Source organism: Microplitis demolitor, chromosome 8 (genome assembly GCF_026212275.2).
Source record: "Microplitis demolitor isolate Queensland-Clemson2020A chromosome 8, iyMicDemo2.1a, whole genome shotgun sequence".
NCBI classification, from domain to species: domain Eukaryota; kingdom Metazoa; phylum Arthropoda; class Insecta; order Hymenoptera; family Braconidae; genus Microplitis; species Microplitis demolitor.
In genome coordinates, this window is record NC_068552.1 from 10,386,376 (window position 1) to 10,407,944 (window position 21,569).

General features: G+C 35.2%; 1 protein-coding gene across 1 annotated transcript; it reads right to left on the bottom strand.

Moving 5' to 3' along the window:
- Window positions 1-15,791: 15,791 nt before the first annotated feature.
- On the bottom strand, window positions 15,792-17,663 carry LOC103568535 (uncharacterized). Its single transcript, XM_008545441.3, has one exon. The coding sequence runs from the start codon at window positions 17,661-17,663 to the stop codon at window positions 15,792-15,794; it is 1,872 nt and encodes a 623-aa protein (XP_008543663.3).
- Between the last annotated feature and the right edge of the window lie 3,906 nt (window positions 17,664-21,569).

The following is a 21,569-nucleotide window of genomic DNA, read 5'->3' on the forward strand; positions in this document are numbered from 1 at the left end:
TCTATTATGTATAAGATAAAAAATTTTTTTGAGTAAGAATCTATCACGTATGAAATGATTTTTATTACTTAAAGTTCATACGAGACTTACTTTTCAAGTCAATCACTTAAGTCAACGGGTAGCGGGTTAAACTGAAATAAGTAAGTGGGGATCAGAACCAAAACCTCAATTCAAGAAGGTTTTTTTTTTTTGCGCAAAAACAAATTGTACAGAAAAAAGGCCATTCGGCAGCTGAAATGGAAGGTAGATTTTTCAATTAATCGATCTAAAAATATAGTTTTATACATAAATATCTTGTTAGTGTATAGATACATGTTGGTGTATAGTCATGATATAAAATTAACCTCGTTTTCTAAATGTGAGGGTAAAAAAAGACAACGATTATTTCGATAGAGAATTTCAGATAGTTGATTTGACATAACATTATATAGGTAATGTACCAAACTAAACTTTACGTATATAAAGTATTGAAACTTTAATTAGTACGAAATCATGATTACAATCGCTGTTACTATGACAATATCAGTTGTAATGATAGGACGTACAGGTACGATTGAAACATCATAAATAATAAAAGTAATACTTTTAAAATATAAAATAGCGGTGAAATTTACAGGTTATTTTGTTCACGATAAAATACACATGACAAAATTGTATTATAGTTTTGAAGTTATATAAGCTTTATCAGTGATTGAAAACTGATTTTTACGAAAAATCATAAAAATTTTAAACAGCCGTAATATCAAAACTATCCAAACGATTCGGCTCATCTTCGAACTTGATCAAGGTAATTGCCTATAGAATAAGTGTAAAAAACTTCATTAAGATCCGATAAGAACTGTCGGTGCTATCGTAAAGACAAGAGCAGTGATAATCATAGGGAGTAGGGGTACATTTGATACATCATAAGTAATAAAAGAAATACTTTTAAAATATAAAATAGCAGTGAAATTTACAGGCTATTTTATGCACAATAAAATACACGTGACAAAATTGTATTATAATGGGAAATGCAAAAGTTATGTGGAATGAAAACCATATTTTCAACGTTTTTTGATTCCATTAAAATGTTCATGGCTATCGAATTATCGGAAGAATTGGTCAAAACATAAGGTTTAAGGTCATAAATAAAAGCTTATTAGTCGAGCTTTAAAATACTTTATACAAAAATTATCTATGAATTTTAGTGAGATTAGAAACGGATTTTTTCGGAAAATCGTTAAAATTTCAAACAGCCATAACTTCTAAACTAATCGACCGATTCAGCTCATCTTCGAACTTAATCGTGGTAGTCACCCATAGAATAAGTGTAGAAAATTTCATCCAGATCGGATATGAATTGGAGACGCAATCATGTCCTCCAAAGTCGGTTCTATCCCATATATGTATATATATATATATATGTCACGTAGCGATTCAAACGTAAATCGCTGCGCGCGCTTTTCGATTTCGCCGTGAATTTGACAACACCTCCTAGCTCAAATCAAGCGCATTTATTTATTATAATTTATTATTATTCAAATATTTATATTATTTTGATCGATTATTTTAGTATAATTTAATTATGGATTTATTGATATTATTGTTTATTATGTTTATATATATGTTTTGATAATTATTTTGAAAATTATGTACTTAATCGATATTTTCATTTCAGTTAGTAGCACACGTGCGCGTATGTTATAGATGAAAATATCGACCGAAGGGAGAGTAAGTCGATATAGTGGAAATAAAAATCAATATTTTTATCCAGCCACGTGGTGCACTAAACTAATTATTATTTTATTATTTGAAAGAGATAGTAACGATTATGTTTATGTTTATTGATAGGAAATATTATTCGATTTATTATTATGATATAACTCAGGTCGTCTGACAATTTTATATGTTTCATTTTAATTGATAATTTCGGGTCCGAGGTCATGAGAGGGGATAACACGTGAGTGATTACCCTCCCTCGGAAAAATCAAGGAAAGATATAGTCAGAGAGGACCGGGATTTTGTGAAGGTAGGACGTGTTGTTGTCCGTGATTATTTTTGAGAAAATTGTTCTGGCTCAGTTGCCGTAATTTTGTAAAATTAAATAGTCAAAGTTTATTTAATTTGGATAATTGATATTCTGTTATATGAAGTAAAAATATAGTTCATGTGATATTATCCAAAAATTCCAGAAGTTAATTGTTATCAACGCCGGTAAGTCAGTTGTACCTTCATTTGTTGCATCGGCTATCGCTGGTCCTTCGGTAGAGTTGATCGCGGTATTTGCTTGATAAATAATTGACACTGAGTCATATTGTTATAATAAGTTGAATTCGTTTGGCGTACGTTCCATGTACGTAGACGCATCGAGCAAATTCCTTAAAGGATTAGACAAAGATAGCAAGTGTGGCTCTTTGTCTTACACTAGTATTTCATATATTATTCTAAAAGTAAAGTTGAGTGTTTAATATTATTTCTCTGGGTAAAATTTTTTTTTTGGTATGCAATCCAGTGTTGCCACATATATTGAGTACCCGTGTCTTTCCCCGTTCTCTCCCCAGATTAAATAATTTAAAATAAGAAAATATTATTATTATTATTTAATACAATTCTATTATAAAGAATTAAGTATACTAATTATATTGGGTAAATGTTTGTAATTTGGTTTCTCCAGTGGATAATTTAATAATATTATTTGAATTGAATTGATTATTATTGTAACCATTTGTTGAGTCTATTTAAATATATTTTGAATTGAATACTTTAGTAAAAGGAACCCAGTGATAGCCCATATTTATTTGTTTGTTTCCTGGATATATTTAGTAATAATTATTCCTTATTATTATTTTTTTATTCATCATATATTTGTTTGGTTGTCATTCCGCTTGGTGCATACATTCTCGCTCAAGATTTTGTCCCGTGATCTCTCCTCTGATCGTATTAGTTTTGTCCGTTTTGTAAAAACGGATTAGCGCCCTCGTGCACTAACCCAGCCTGAGGAGCTGGTCCAGGCACATCTTTAGTTTGTTTATAATTATTTATTATTTTAAGTAATAATTATTATTGTTATTTATAATTTTTTTAATACACTTGAATGACCACATACGACTCCGGGTTTATTTCACGTCTCCGTCGTGAAAAGAAAAACGGTTTACGTTATATATATATGTATATATATATATATATATATATATATATATATATATATATATATATATATATATGTATATATATATATATACATGCATGTATAAATTTTTGAACGAATGGTGTTTTCGACTTCTTCTTAACTAATTATGATAGTTTATGATAAAATTCCTCGAAAAATCGACCATGAGGACAAATACAATTGTTAGATTTTTAAAAAAATCTACCTAAAAAGCACCGCAAATCACCAACAAAGGCAAAAAGGCCGACATGGCCTCGAACGTCAAATAAAATTGGATGTCCAAAACACAACTAAACTGCAAAATAAAATCACCTGAACAAATGCGGAAAAAAAAAAAACGTCAGTGACCACTGAAGCCAAAGGAAATACTGAAATGTGCAAACTGTAGATAATCCGGACACCTAGCCAAATATCGTGGATGCATAAACTATAAGCACGCACTTAGCATCATCAGCAAAAACAACGCCATACATAAGCAGGATAGACAGGCAAAACTAAACAGAATCACACCAACAGACAACCTGAATTTATCATACGCCACCATGACACAACCCCCAGTACACCTTGACACTTAAAGCCAGTACAGACCAAAAGCAGCAACGCAATATAACACGCACAAGAGACCAACAACACGCAACGGTGGGTCACAATCATACAACGCTCCACCCATATGGCTTAGCGATCTAAAAAATGAATTCAAAGCACTTACCAGTAGAATCTTTTCCCAAGAAAGCATCATAGCAAATAATGCAAGCAGAATTGACCAACTATTTGAACTATTTGGGACAGATAGAATGCAAATAATGGATACACACAGCCAACAAATAGCTAATCACAACAATCCACGCAGCATGGAACCAAAGCAATAGACAAAATAAAAATCGGAGCTATCAACACAAACTCCATACTCATCTATCAGCGCAAACTGGACTTAGAACAATTCATAAAAGTAAATAAACTAGACACAAAACTGGTGTCCGAAACCAAACTAACGAAGAGGCACAAACTCACCTTTGAAGGATACAATGCAATCCACACTGACAGACCCAACGCAAAAAAGAAGGAGAGACAGCGATAATAATTAAAGCTGAAATATCGTTCATTAAAATCAACCATCTGAACTCTAGCAAAAATAAAATACTAAATTACACTATAATAAAACTCAAAATTAACAGGAGCCAATCACTCATCGTCGTTAGTGTATACGCAGCCAACAAAACAGAAATTAAAAAGGACCTACATGACGAAATTAATGTCCTATTCAAAAAACTTAAGCTGCAAGGTGATAATAACTGCTACACAATAATCGGGAACTTTAACGCCAGACACACTGATTTTGGTGACAGAGCTAGCAACATGATAGGCAGATACCGGACTAAATGAGAAAGAGATAATACGCAACGATTTAAAACCAGAATATACGCACCTGATAAACAAACTCACACCTCGTCGCAAACAATTCTGGACATAGCGTTAGTTGATGCGAGAATCCAATTGATTAACTTAATCAACGGTAAACTCAACACTGCAGAGTACGACAGCGATCACTGGGCAATCCTATTGGAAGCACAAGTGCAAATCACACCTGCACCACCAGCCAAAACAACATGCAGACATCTATACAAATCCACTAACTGAAAGACGTTTACCAGACAATTAAACAACAATCATAAATCGATATCTCAGCCGACAAAAATTTAAACAACGCTGAAATTGACGAATATATTGATGAGCTGACCAAAACCATCTTAAAAACATTAGACGAAAAAGTACCGAAGTCAACCATTAACACAAAAGCAAATCATTACATCACCAACAAAATAAAAAAATTACATAAGCACAAATCAAACATGTTAACCAAACTTCACACTACACAAAAGTCCAATCAACTAACAGCGAGGGTTTTAATTCCGTACATGAAAGAACGTCTTAAAAATGTCGAAGATAAAATAAACGACCAAATTAAAAAAAATATTGAAGAGCATTGGGAAAAGATTTTCAAAAGTATAAATTATAAAAATCCAGACAAATTTTTCCCAATAGTAAACAGAATTTTCAGACCAAAGCCCATGCAAGAAATGCCCCACATGAACATTAAAAAAACAGAAACAATCATGCAACAGAGAAGCCAATGTAATATTGCAAAAGTAGTGGAAGAAATAGATGAGTACGTCATAGAACATTAAACGGATAAACTAAACATTTTGGGCACTTACTTCGAATCAATCAACTCCGCTACCTGAGCACCAACAGACGCCTAAAACAGATAGTAGACCAGACAGTTAACACTTTCATCGCCTAATATATAACAGATAGAGAAAGAGAGAGAGCAGAAAACAAGACAACCACAATTTTTGCGCTAGACAACAACGCTTAGGCACCCACCTAGAACCCAACACACCTAAATACTTCTGCTCTGTGTCCGAGGTGAGCTTGGTACTACGGAAGCTACCAAACTTCGACATCAACTGGAATAGATTACATCCCGGCCATTGTACTGAAACATCTGCCAGTTAGAATTATAAAAGATTGCATAGTCCTCTTCGATAAATTGCTCAACTTACAATATTTTCCCGACGCATGGGAAACTACGAACATTTTACCTTTATATAAAAAAGAAAAACCAGCCAATCAACCTTCCAGCAACAGGCCAATTAGCCTAACCCCGAACATTAGTAAAGTCTATGAGGTAGTAATTAATAACTCCATCCTAGAACATTGTGAAAAAGACAAAATCATACCAGACAATCAATTCGGATTTAGATATCAGCACTCGACAGTCCGCGCCATCCATAAATTGCTTTTTGACATCAACACCCACCTGGCCAATAATGAAATAGCCGGTGCAACCCTTATCGATCTAGAAAAGGCTTTCGACTCAGTATGGATCTTTGGCCTAATCTACATACTGATCTAAAAAAAAATTTAGAACTGAACTCATTGGCCCGATATAAAACATGATCACCAACAGGGCATTAATCATATGGGACGGCACAAAGGTATCGATACAGACCTTTCGTATCCTGGAGGGCCTAATGCAAGGATTAGTTAACTCACCAGACTTGTTAAATACTTACACCTGTGGCATCCTTAATATATTTTATTTAAACCAAACCAACAATACCTACTCGATGGCGTACCCAGATGACGCAATATTCTACGTAGCTGGAGTAACCCCAAAAGAAATACAGGTAGAACTAGAAGAAATAGTCAACAAAATTAATAACGCTTATATAAAATTGAATCTTCGAATAAACCCATCCAAATGCGAGTCAATAGTCTTCAGAAAACCATCTACATTAATAGTACCATTCAATAGAAAACAAGCCGAAAAATTTACAGTTACAACTTTCAAATCAGACACCGAAGAAACAGCGATCATCCCGATAAAAAAATCCGTCGAATACCTTGGGTTAAACCTAGACTACATGGTGAGATGCACTGGAAACGTGGACATTCAGTTAACAAAAGCACGGAACAGCTATAAAGCTCTATCCAGACTTTTTCACAATAGCAAGATAAGCAAAAGAGCTAGAGTGATTTACTACCTCCTGTTGATCAAACCAAAACTAACATATGCTGTACCAGTTTGGTGGAACCCGGAAGCAGCCCAAATGGAAAAGCTAAGGCAGTTCGAAAGAGCGTGCCTAACAGCCGCACTTGGATTATACAAGAAAGATCATACAAATTACGTGGGAAGGATCAGCAACAAAACACTATACGACGCAGCAAATATCCCTAGGATAGACCATTTCATAATTAATCTCACACAGACTACTACAGCCAACTCAAAAACATAGACAACACCATAACCCAAAAACTGATGATAACGAACATCAACCTCAACGATACAATAGACAAAGGTTACAGACAGCCACAAACATTCAACTAATTGGACAGACTTGGAATAATAAAAAAAGAAGAGAATATTCCTACAATCTACCACAGGAGCAGGCATAAAGCCAACAAACGTACACCCATCGATACATACCTAGCAAATGAAAATGACCTAAAGTATTCCATGGTGATCCCCAAAAGGGACAAAGACGATTTCCACCGACTACACTTAAAAAACTGATGGTTGGACAAAAACGTAGCCCACATGAACAATAGGGTGGGTTGAAAAAAAACTTTTTTTTTGTTTTGCTTAGCATGGGGGTAGAATTTGTACCTTATAAAAAAAAATTTTTTTCAAGAAAAAAAACATTTTTTTACTTAACATTTTGAGGTGGCCCACTCGTTTTTTAAATAAATAATTGATCAAACAGGGTAATTTCAACGAAATAAAATTTTTTTTGTCCAAAATCGTGGAAAACATCTAATAATTGTCGAATGTGATTTTTTTTTACTCCGATTTCATTTAATTCAAAAGAAAATGCTTTTCATTTTTTGAATTTTTTACTTAAACTACAAAAATAATAGAATAAAATCTTTTAAACTACTGACTCTCAATTAGCTTTCGGGGGGAGACCCTACAGATTCTAGAACATTTTTATATTTTTTACTACCACCTGTTCTCAAGTTGTTGAGAAGTTGGGTCTTGTACTTTCAATTTAATATTATTAAATTTTTATAATTGTTAATTTTGTGTTAATATTGTTCATAAATTAATTTTGTTGTTATTGATTAGTTATCAATAAAAAAATATTTAAAACTTCAACTTTATACAAAATGTTCATAAAATTTTCGATTAAATACTTCAGAAATACTAATTAACTCTTCTCTTATCAATAACTTGAGAACGGGTGGTAGTAAAAAAAAAATAAAAATAATTTTCTAGAATTTGTAGGGTCCCCCCCTGAAAACTAATTGAGAATCAGAAGTTAAAAAACTTTTTTCCTACTATTTTTGTAGTTTAATTTAAAAATCAAAAAATGAAAAGCTTTTTCTTTTGAATTAAAATGAAAGCGGAGTAAAAAAAAATCACATTCCACAATTATTAGATGTCTTACACGATTTTGGACAAAAGAAAATTGTTTTCGTCGGAACTACCTTGTTTAATCAATTATTTATTTAAAAAATAAGTGGGCCACCTCAAAATGTTGAGTAAAAAAATTTTTTTTTTCTTGAAAAATTTTTTTTTTTACAATGTACAAATTCTACCCCCATGCTAAGAAAAACAAAAAAAAAAGTTTTTTTTCAACCCACCCTAATGAACAACATAGAAAGAAAGAGAAAACAACGAAAAGCTGAATAAAAGCAATGTCATACTGTGCCAACCATGCCAGGAAGAAATTAAAAAAATAAATCCGGGCGTCGGTCGGCCCTGCGGGCCAGCCCTAAAACTTCCAGCTGTTTTCGACCTCAAGGAGCTTGAAAACATTACTGTGAATATATTTTCGAGCTCTTCGAGCTCGAAAATGGTTTATACGTGCAATTATTTTTTTACAAGCTTTTCAAGCTCCAACAAGTTACGTTTTATGCTAGAGTTTAAAAAGTTAATAATTGAAAATCATTAATGAAGAAACGGTTATTACATTCTTATTCCCGATTATGTTCTATGAAATAAATGTATTGAGGCAGAAATCAATGTCAGTGATCAAAATCAAGATTCGAATGAGTTTTGACTTAGGACAGAGCAATAATATAAGAAATATCAGAGAAAAATATTAAAAACTGAGTTTTTTCAATTTCTTGCCGACAATATGATTAAATCTAAAGAGCAAATTAGTTGACATTATATGATGATCGAAAGAGACTATAAAGAGCAAATAAGTTGACATTATATGATGATCGAAAGAGACTATAAAGAGAAAGAGTTTGAATGATTTCAAACACATTTTAGCACATTATATTTTGATTCATCCAGAAAAATAACATAAAATGTTATTTTTTTAACTTTTAAGTGCCGATATGTTTTGAACTAATTAACCAATCCTGACGTTCGAGGTGGCAATTGGCGCACTTTCTTGAATTCTAGAGCTGATTAAAATTTGAAACCGATTGGTTCAGCCGTTTCGAAGATATTTGGAAAAACCCGTTATTCACCATTTCTTTCTCCAAAGATATCTCTCAAATAAATTAACCAATTGTGATGGTTGAGGTCGTATTCGATAGGCTTGTTACGTTCTAGACCTGATTAGATTTGTAAGTCGATCGTTCAACGTGTTTGTGAGAAATCAATAAAAAACTGAGAAAAAAATTTTTTTTTCCGTAATTCGCAAATATTTTTGAGCCTACTTGATCAAACGATCTGAAATTTCCAGGAAAGTTAATGGCCAACAAGCTTTTTTGGTTGTTACCTTAACCACCAAAATTGGTTCATTAGTTAAAAAGTTATAGCTATTCACACACACACGCACGCACGCATACGGACATGCACACACACGGACATCATTCTGAAAGTAGTGAGAGTGGCTTTCTAGGATCGATTTTCTTAGCGGAAAGTAAAAAATAACTGTATATTTGTGTATCTGTACATAGTCACATCCTATTTTTTTTTTTTTATATTTAATTAATTTATTAAGTTAGTTGTAAGCATGAATATATGAATGGTTTTTATACCAAATTTTTCTCCACATCCAATAAGTGAAAAGAGAACTAGTCTAGACAAATATTTCTATTTCAAATACCGAACTAGTAATTAGAATAAATACAAACGACAAAGAATTATATAGTATGAGATGCTGATAACACTAGCCTGATACTTTCCAAAAATACGAATGTATAAAAATATTATGGTTTTATGTTTTTTGTTTATTCTACCCTAATAGGTATGACTCTTTTTTTCTAAATAAATAAATATAAGAAAAAAAAATGTAGAAAATTCTTTTTCAATTTTTTTTTTTATAACTCTACAAAATACGAGAAAGGGCGCTATTAACGCACACAGTACGAATCTTATGTGTCTGTTTAATAAAGTGTTAATTTTATTCATTACTCTGCTAATTTTAATTTTGTAATCAAATTCAAGCTCTATAAACTATACTAACTCAGAACTTCCTGCAATTAAATTTTTCACAACAAAGTGTTACGACAATATTATAGTTAACTATCACAATTTGAGGTTATACACATGGTAAACTACATGTGCTGAAGATTCCAAGTTATAACCAACACTGGTTACTTAAAAGTAGGCCCACATACTGGATAAAAATGAAAAGATATATCAAGATAGCAATCTTTAGTCATGTCAAACCTTATCACTGATGATGAAATTGGACAACTCCACCTAACCAATAAGATTGAACTCCAGAAAAAAGCACGTGGCATAGGAGTACCTAAGGAAATCGACCTAGAAAAAAAAACTCAGGTATGCACTAAAAACAAAGCTTCTCGCGATATTCCATTACTTTAAGAAAATAAACCGGCCAAAAGAGGTCGTCATTCCAATTTTGAAAAGCTGCAGATTGAAGCTAGGTCCATCAACAAACAACCACAAATAACTTTGATATTCTCTGACCCCTGCAAATCAAAGAAACATAAGATCTCAGAAACAATAACTGTTTCCTCTGCAGCCCACGCCGAACTCGTTACCCTAACGGAGTTAAACTCGGACATCTCGAGAATAGTTTCAGATGGAGAACCCCCTAAAGAGATGTACTGGTTGGTCAAACTCCTTGACAACATGAGATCCGACAATAAACAATGCTTCGAAGCCCTTGAAGAGCGTTTTGCTACGTCGACGGAAAAGCAGGAAGAGGCAGTCAAAAACTTACAAGACGATCTCACTGATGTAAAGACTTTTATCCTTACTTTATCCAATGTATACACGAAAATGAAAACTCGCCTAAGTACGATTGAAAACGGCTCAAACTCAGCCGTGGATGTTAATCAATTTGCTGTTAAAACGAATTACCTGTTATGCTGAAGTTTGAAAATTTAAGAATCGAAACTCATCAATGAAGCGGTTTTTAAAATTTAGTTCCTGATTATGTTCAGTAAAATAAGTGTATTGAGGCAGAAATCAATGTCAGGGATCAAAATCAAGATTTAAATAAGTTTTGACTCATGTAAGAAACAATAAAATATGAAATATCCGATAAAAATATTAAAAACTACGTTTTATCGATTTTTTTGTTGATAATATGATTTAAACTAAAAACCAAGTTCGATGACATTATATGATCAAAAGAAACTATAAAAAAGATGAGTTGGTATGGTATCAGGCATAAATCGTCGATTTTCTTAGCGGGAAGTTAAAAAATTACTCACCAACGAAAATACCAAAAATATCGCTATAAACCCGGAATTGACAACTTAGGAGAGAACTATTGAGAAATTTAACCGGGAATTCGCCTCCGAAATGCGTAAAGAAGGGGAAAAAGTAAGAATTAGACACCAAAAAGTTCTAGTTGATGACAATGTATTCTCTTGGGACATTAATGAAAAAATAATGAAGATGGCTCCTCACAAGTCGAATGAAAATTCGAACCAACAGCCAGCAAAAACGACGTCCGATTTTTTTTTTTTTTTTAATTTTCTTCCAGCAAAATACTAAATAAGAATTCCAATAGTTGAAGTAAGGTCAACACTGGGATGAAAATTTGTTTTTTTAACGACAATGGATTTAAAAATTTTTACGATCTCATAAGATCAGTGCCTTTTGATATACTCTGCCTGAGTGAAACATGGCTGCTCTCTCCTTCTACACTACTTCTATCTTATTTAAATGATTTTACGACCTATTGGTCGTCTGCAATGCGTTCCCATAATACTGGCCGCAATAGTGGAGGATTTTGCGCCCTTGTAAAAAAATACGCATCTTTGATATTAATTAAATCTTCAGCCTTGTGGACGTTTTTCTTAGTTGAAGGTCAAACCAAATAAACCCTCATTATTTAATATCTTTATTTCTCTCCAAGCTTAATCAACAGCTCTAGTTTCAAAAAGTTAAAGGTACAGTTCAAATCTTTTATTGAAGACTTACAGCTCAATTATGATGATGTTCCCATAATAATTGGAGGTAACATAAATGCCAGAGTAGGTGCCCAAAGCTCTGATGTTGCTGATATCTTCGCTGATACCCTTTTATATGCTGAAAGACTATCCAATGATCAGAATACCAACAACCGAGGCCTTTTTATGTACGACTTCATGTCAGAGCTCGGCTTTATCTTACTCAATGGGCGCACTGCCAGTGACTATCCCCCACAATGGAAGTTTTGCAACTCGAACGGAGTGAGTGTAATAGATTTAGTTTGGATCTCACAAAATGCAATCACGCTAGTGAAAGATCTTCGAGTCCTGTCAGATTTCACTCCCTCAGATCACTTTCCGGTTCTCCTGGAGCTTCTAACTAACGAGCATAATGTGCCTAAACATCAGCCATCAAACTCTTCTAGCTACTCATATAAATGGAAACCTGATGTGGCTCACGCATACCTGTTATATCTTGCTGCTGCTGATTGTTTTCAATTTTTCGACATCGATGATGTTAACTATTGGTCCTCCTTCCTCATGGAATTAATTAAGGAAGCTGCCTCCTATGCTGGACTTCACAAGGTCCATAAGTCTCCAAACAACTGTGATTCTAAGCCCTGGTTTGATCTGGACTGTGTCAATGCAAAAAAAATGGTATCGGCGCATCTCAAAAAATGCTTCAAAGCCAACTTCCTACCTGAAGATAAATTAGAGTATTTAAGGGCTAAAAAATACTACAAGGAAGTAACCAGAGCCAAAAAAGAAAAATACATAGATGACCCGAAAACCAAATTCGCAAATGCTATGAATTCCCTGGAATTCTGGAAAGCAGTAAGATGCTACTCACCCAGATCTAGGCAATAGAAATGCCTGACTATCGAGAGCTGGAATAACTTCTACCGGAACGCATATCCTAACGTCTAATGTGAGTCTCTACTAGTAGTATAACGAAAATCTTCACAGAAATTCTCTGGGTCAGACTTAAAAGATGGGCAGAAAAACACAACGCTTTATCTACGTCGCAAATCGATTTTCGCCGAAATAGAAGTATTGATGCGTATTATGCTCTTCAATCTATACTGCACTTTAAATTGCGTCAAGCTCTCACAAAAGCCTATGCGGTTTTTGTTGATTCCAAACGAGCTTTTGACTCGGTTCCTCAAGATAAACTCTGGGCCAAGCTCAACAATTTAGGGGTTAGCACAAAAATTATTCTGGTACTCAAGAGCCTGTATGAGGTAGCTACAGTACAAGTCAGGCAAGAGCAAGAGCTTTCTTATAACTTTCGAGTTACTGAAGGAGTCCTTCAAGGTGAAATCCTTAGCCCGCTTCTGTTTATCTTATTTCTTTTGGACATCGAGAAACTTTTCCGCAAGAGAGATTGCACCGGCCTAAATCTAAATAATATCTCCGACATACTCATGCTTTTATATGCGAACGACATGGTTCTCCTTGCATCTAGTCCCAAAGACCTAGTGGCTATTATTAAAACTCCGAAAGAGTACTGTGATATTAACGGTCTAACTGCGAATACTAAAAAAACTAAGGTAATGGTGTTCAGGGAGCACGGCAGGCTCAAACAGCAGTTAAATGGAAGATTTGTGTATAACAAAGAGAAACTGGAAATCACATCTTGCTATGAATACCTGGGTATAGAAATATCTAGCACCATGTTAAGACTAAAATCCACAATGTTTGCAATTAAAAAAGGCAGAGCAGCAACAAACGCGGTGTTGAATATTCTTAATAAAGCAAGAAACAACTCATGGAATGCATGCGTCAAACTATTCAATGCGATGACATTATCAACTCTCTTATATGGTTTTCCAGCCTGGGGATTGGCCTATAGAGAGGAACTTGATGAGATTCAAAATGAATTTTTCAGGAAATTACTCAAGCTTCCTAAATGCACTACTAGTGCGTCTCTAAGACTCGAGCTCGGTCTCGTTAAACTCAGGTACAGGGGTATGCTACTAGCCTGGAACTCTTTAATAAGAATACTCGAAATAAATGATAATAGCCTCCCCAAGCTATGTTTTTCGAGACAGATAGAACTCTGTGAAAATCCTCAAGGGCTTATTGGAAATCATAAGTATAACTGGGCTCTGCATATAAAAAAATTTCTCACCATCACCGGAAGTGAATACCTCTGGAATAACTGGACTCCGCGTGCTGTTTTCTTGTAAATCAATTTGGTAGTAATTTAACAAGAAGTTTGTGATTTTTAATTAAAAAGATCACAAATATTTCGTTTTATAATGCTTTATTAAATTGAGAATTGACGTTAGGTTTACAATACTTAGATCGGTATGAAGGTCGGTCACGGTCAGGTATAAGGCGCTCGGCGAGCGTGGTCAGAGGTTTCGTCAGTAACTGCTTGTTCAATTTTTAAGTCAAACTCTCAACAGTCAGAGTGTGCCGTTTCGGGAAGGGTATTTCTGTTTTTGATTGGTGCAAAATTACCGGAGTTGGGGAATTGTTGTTAAATAAAAGGAGTCTGGAAAGGGTATTATTTATTAAAAAAAAAAAAATTGTTTAAACTAAATGTGAGAAGGTTGTTAAATCGAAAGTCTGGTCGCCATCTGATAAACAGATGGGTTGTAAAAAGTTCGTCCGTTTGTGTCGAAGGTTCGTCTAGGTCATTAAAGGGATTATTTGACACTCTCAACTACTTTAGTTTGCCTGTCATAAATTACGAATAAATGAGGATTTCGCGGTTTTCACTTTGACGGTTCTTACAACACCGTCGTCACCTGGTAAACACTCGATGACTCGTCCCAAGGCCCATTGTGAAGGGGGTAGGTAGTCCTCCTTCAGAATGACCACTGTCCCAACGGTGATATTAGGCTCTGATTTTGTCCATTTGGTTCGTTGGATTATTTCAGTGAGATATTCACGTCTCCACCGTTTCAAAAAATCTTGTTTGACCTTTTGGATATGTTCCCAAGTGTTTAAACGATTAGTAGGAACATCAGTGAAATTTCGGTCGCGTAAGTTGGTTAGTGAATCACCGATCAAAAAATGACCAGGTGTAAGGACTATGGGATCGTTGGGATCCGAGGAAATGGGAGTAAGAGGGCGCGAATTCAATATGGCTTCAATCTCGGTTATTAGGGTATTAAATTGTTCATAGGTAAACAGCATTTCTAGACCTGCAACATGGGTCAAATGACGTTTAAAGCTTTTCACTGCAGCTTCCCATAAACCCCCACATGAGGTGCCCGTGGTGGTATGAAATGCCACTGAATGCCCTTGTTAGTTAGGTAAGCATTGATTTTATCTTGAGCATCAGTAGCATGAAGCTCTGCGGTTAATTCTTTCAAAATGTTGTTAGCTCCTACAAAGTTAGTTCCATTATCACTAAAGATGTCCTGGCATAAACCGCGTCGAGAAACGAAGCGTCTCAATGCTGCAATGAAACCTTCGGAGGACAGATCGGTAACTAATTCTAAATGGACAGCTTTTATAGACAAGCATACGAATACGGCAACGTACGATTTTATTGTTTTTCTATTACGATATTTCTTCTCTTTCAGAAGAAATGGTCCACAGTAATCGACTCCAATTTGACTGAAAGGACGTGAGGGAGTGACTCGTTGCCTGGGTAAGTCCCCCATGAGGTAATTAGGGGTTGGAGGTTTTGTTTTCCAACATTGTAGGCATCCTTTCAGAACCTTGAAAACTTGACTTCTTCCATCGATAATCCAATATTTACGTCGTAGTAAATATAATGTTTGATGGAATCCGGTATGCAAATGTAGATTGTGGTAATGTTGAATAATTATATTGGTAACATGATTAATTTTGGTAAAATGATGGGATGTTTTGTGCTGTAGGGTAAGTCTGATGAAGATAACCGTCCACCTACTCTCATGATTTGTTGGTCATCCAATTTTGGAGTTAATTTTACTATTTTTACGGTATCATGGGTGAGAGTTCCAGATTCTTGTAATTCTTTTATTTCTTTCGCGAAGGCTTGTTGCTGTACAGCTTTTATAATCCGAATCTCCATATCACGTAATTTTTTTATAGTTAAAGGACCGTTTACTTTACAACGTTGGCCAAATCTGAGACAATAAACTAGTGAACGGATCATACGATTATAACTTGAAAATCTGGTAAGGTCGACAAACTTATGAGGTGTGATTACTAAACAGGTAGCTCTCCGTTGCTCAGGTATTTCTTTTAACAATGGTAATTGATACGTAGGCCATTTTTCGGTCGGTTCTCTTAGCCAAGATGGCCCATGTTTCCAGATGTTCATTGAGGTAAAGTCAGCTGGTAAAACTCCTCTTGATACAAGATCTGCTGGATTGTCTTTTGTCGGAACATGTCTCCATGATTTAACATCAGTTTTTGTTTGAATGTCTGAAACTCGGTTGGATACAAATGTTTTTAACTGATGTGGTGAGGTATTTAACCAGTTAAGAACAATGGTAGAATCGGTCCAATAATGTATATTGTCAAAGGTCATTTTCGATGCAGTGGTTGTTGCTTTCATTAAAGATGATAACAGTTGAGCTTCACATAATTCAAGTCGAGGTATGGTAATGGTTTTTAAAGGGGCTACCTTTGACTTGGCACATATTAGAAGTACCTGGATCTTTCCTTGAGGGTCAGTCACTCGTAGGTAGATACAGGCTCCGTATGCCTTTTCACTGGCGTCACAGAATCCATGCAATTGTTGTTGTGTTGTATTCGATCTAACAATGGTTCTTGGAAATGATACCTGGTTCAATGTAGTCAGTTGAGTGTAATAGGTTTTCCATTCTGTATAGAGTTGGATAGGTAAGGATTCATCCCAATCTAGTTTTGCATCCCACAACTTTTGGATAAGAATTTTTGCTAAAATAATGACTGGAGCTAATAAACCGAGAGGATCAAATATTTTTGCAATTTCAGATAAAATGTTTCGCTTGGTGATTTTGGTTTGTTCTAAATATACAATAGGTTTAACTGTATAGATTATATTGTCAGTTCTGGATTCCCAACACATGCCAAGTGTTTTTAATGTCGAGTCACCTAACTGCAAATGAGGGTTGATATTTTCTTGAGGTATGTCTTTTAATACAGCAGAGTTGTTTGAGGCCCATTGACGAATTGTGAGTCCGGCCCTTCTTAAGATTTGTGTGACTTGTTGTCGAATTTTTATTGCCGTTTCCACATCTTCAGCTCCTGAGAGTAAGTCGTCTACATAAAAATCTTCTTTTAAAACTTTTGCTGCTATAGGAAACTGCTGTCCTTCATCGTCGGCTAATTGATGTAAACATCGAATAGCCAGGTATGGAGACGTTCTAATCCCAAAGGTTACAGTATCTAACTCGTAGGTTTGTATTTCATTATTGCTGTTCCTCCACAAAATGCGTTGGTATTTTCGGTCTTCCTTTCTAATAAAAAATTGTCGGTACATTTTTTCAATATCGCCTGTTATAACGGTAGGGTATTCTCTAAAACGTATTAATAATGAGAATAAATCAGATTGAATGGTAGGTCCAGTGAATAATACGTCATTTAACGATACACCGGTAGTTGTATTCGCAGATCCATCAAACACAACTCGTACTTTAGTGGTCATACTGCTGTTTTTTATCACGGCGTGATGTGGTAGGTAATAATTAGGTGTATTTGAAGGTGAAACATTGACTGGTGACATATGGTTAAGGTCTAAATATTCTTGTAATACATTATTATATTGAACTTTTAAGTCTGAGTCATTCATTAATTTTCGTTCGATACCTTTTAATCTTTTTAACGCGAGATGGTACGATTCTCCAAGGTCAGGACTGTTTGGGTTAAATGGTAATGCTACGATATATCGGCCATCGCGTGTTCTTGATACGTGTTTCTGAAAATGAAGTTCACACTGTACTTCTTCTGGTGTAAGTTTGCTGGTGGTTGGGCATTCTTCAATCTCCCAAAACTTGTTTAAATCAAAATTAATGGTACTGGTTGCATGACACTGCGGCGCAGTGATACCTTTACTTGTTGGTGCAGCTCCTCCTACAATCCATCCAAGTACTGTCTTCTGAAGAAATACTTCTTGTTGGTTTGGTCATGACAATGGTATTTGTCCGATCGATAACACTGAAAGTGTGGTTCCTGCTCCTATGAGCAAGTCAATAGGTCCTGGTTTATGAAAGGTTGGGTCAGCTAACTTAATATTTGCAGGTATCTTTAACATTTCTCGTTGAATTGGTTGATCTGGTATAATATGCGATCTGGTAGGAATAATTAAAAAGGTCAAAGTTCTCTTAAAGTTGTTCACACGAGAGGTAATGGTAGCGGTAGTTATTTTGTTACAATAAGTGGTCATGGTATTGAGTGCGCCGATGGGTAGACGACAGGTAGTAGTCTTCAATCTTAAGGTCTCTGCTAAACTTTGGGTCATGAAATTTGTAGTGGAACAGGTATCAAGCAATGCCCTGCATGACACAGCCTTTTGGTCTTTGTCTAACACATTTACTATGGCTGTAACCATGATGTCATTTGAGAATGTGTCTACTACTAAGGTAATTTGCCTTCCTTTCGATGCAGGTAGGCTTTTTGTACCTGAGTCTTCATTTACTAGTCAAATATGGCTATCCCTATTATTGTTGTTATTGTTGTTGAATTCAGACTTTGGACTGACTGATGAATTATCGGTAATTTCAATATGTAATAATGTATTATGACGTTTTAAACACTTTCTGCATGTACCCTTTGAACGACATGATTTCACTGTCTGATTATTTCCGAAACAATTGAAACATAGCTGGGCATTTGAAACGACCTTGCGTCTTTCCTCGACCGTCAGCTCACGAAATTTCGTCGCAGGTATATAATCGATGTTTCTCGTCGCACACGGGGCAGGTAACCGAGGTTTCATGATGCTGGTTTGATGAATGTTGCTTGACATTGTTATTCGAATAAAACGCTTGAGTTTGTGGTCGATGTTGATTGGGTTTTGAATTATACTCTTGTTTTGAGTTGTTGGAATTTGTGTCATTCCGGACGTTATCTCCGCAAACCGCTCTTTTTTCAAGGAACTTTAAAAGGTCTTTATACGGTGGAATTTTGTCATCGGATAGGGTTAACTCCCAATGCCATGCTGTAGTGGAACCTATCTTGGACAAAATTAGATCTACCAATGGAATATCCCAAAAACAGACTGGTGCTTTCAGATTTTCTAATGCTCTAGTATGCTTGTTGAAGGTATCTACGAGTTGACTAATTGCTGCTGGTGAATCTTTCTGCAAACGTGGATACTCGCGCAGAACTGACCAATGACGACGGGTGAGTCGCCGAGTTGACTCATATCGATCTTTTAAAATCGAAACAGCAACTTGATAATTTTCATCTGTTAATTCGAGGAATTCGATCGCGTTTGCTGCTTTTCCGCTGAGCGCTGTCCGAAGAAAATGTAATTTTTTAACTGGTTTTAACTTATATTCATCAAGTACGGCTTCAAATAAATTAAAAAAGGAGAACCAATTTTCTGGAGCTCCGTCGAAGGTCGGTACAGTAATGGGTGGTAGTGCTAAAGCGACTTGTGTATGAACAACACCTGCGTTGGCTGCCACTTGGTCAACTGCGGGTATTGGTGGGGGATCTGCTTCTTGTAACAATGTTTCAGCACAGGCGACTTCCAGGTTATATAATTGTACGTACGCGGAACGATTATCTATTTCTTTTTCATCTACCTCTTCTAATTGACCTTGAATTCTTTCAAATTTTTCGAAAGCTTTTTGAGCCGATTCGAGGGATGATCTAATATAATTTAGGTTACGTTGATCCGGATTTTCGTCTGACGCATCTAAAATCTTCTTCAGGGTGGTTATCATAGCCTGAATATGCCCGCGTTGTCTTTTAAGTCGAGTGTAATCGGCCATATTGATTCAATAGGGATGAATAGGTATCAACGATGGAGCAAATTAAGAAATGGGTATGCAATGGCTTTTTAATTAAAGGGATCGATGTTAATTGCCAACTTATTAATTGATTCGGTAAACACACAACCAACTAACCTTTAATGATGTTGAAAACGATAAATCTTGATGCGATCCTAGGATGTTGAATGGCTCTCTGGACTGTAGTTGGAATTGGTCGTCGTGATACTCTTGAACTGATGGACACCGTTGGTATTGTCACTTGAACGTTACACTTTTTTACTATTATGTATATTTCACTGGGATCTACAAATATAAGTTTATAGATCCGGCTCGGAGGACCAAAATGTTTTCTTGTAAATTAATTTGGTAGTAATTTAACAAGAAGTTTGTAATTTTTAATTAAAAAGATCACAAATATTTCGTTTTATAATGCTTTATTAAATTGAGAACTGACGTTAGGTTTACAATACTTAGATCGGTATGAAGGTCGGTCACGGTCAGGTATAAGGCGCTCGGCGAGCGTGGTCAGAGGTTTCGTCAGTAACTGCTTGTTCAATTTTTTAGTCAAACTCTCAACAGTCAGAGTGTGCCGTTTCGGGAAGGGTATTTCTGTTTTTGATTGGTGCAAAATTACCGGAGTTGGGGAATTGTTGTTAAATAAGAGGAGTCTGGAAAGGGTATTATTTATTAAAAAAAAAAAAATTGTTTAAACGAAATGTGAGAAGGTTGTTAAATCGAAAGTCTGGTCGCCATCTGACAAACAGATGGGTTGTAAAAAGTTCGTCCGTTTGTGTCGAAGGTTCGTCTAGGTCATTAAAGGGATTATTTGACACTGTCAACTACTTTAGTTTGCCTGTCATAAATTTCCTGATTTTGAGTTTTATGGCGTCTTTGTTATAGTCTGTCGAATATTTTAAAATATGAGTAAACTTAATAGTACAGTACAATTTTTTTTTTTCATAACTTATAAAAAACTGAGGTACATAACTAAACAGCGTGCTTAGAAAGCTCACCGGGAAATTGTTTTTCAAAAATATCGCAACATTCTAAGAGAGGAAGATCTCACCAAGTGTCATAACTCAAGTGCACTGCAATTCAACTTTAGAAGATCGATCGCAGATGGTCCCTCAACTTATCTGACAAGCAATCTTTGTATGCTTTACGAAAGAAAAATAGCACAATTGAGACTGGCCAACCACTACTGGTGTATCCTGTCAATCAGTAATAGTTCTTCCTCCAAAATCTTGCCTAAAAACTGCTGTCAAGCCTGTAAACTCGCTGTCCAGGAGAATATATATCACTTTCTATTCAAATGCCCAGCATACGAAGATATTAGAAACTGCTACTTGAAAGAGATATTAAGTCCGTTGACCCCATTTGACCAAGCTGAATTCAATCTACTCTCTACTGAGGATCTTGGACATTTAAAATTAATTGCATTATAAACTATCAGTAGCCTAAAACATAGAGAAGATCGTATGTGTTTGTGATCTTTCTCTCTTATTGTATATCTTTTGAACTCAGTCTAGCCCTGTGTAGGCAGCCTGACTTAGGATAACTTATGTTCATTACTCCATTTTATATTAAGATATAATTATATATTTATCCATCCTCTCTTTTTCCAAACGAGCTGTAAGAACCTTTCTTTATAGAAGCTTGTATACAAATAAATAATAAATAATAATTCTACA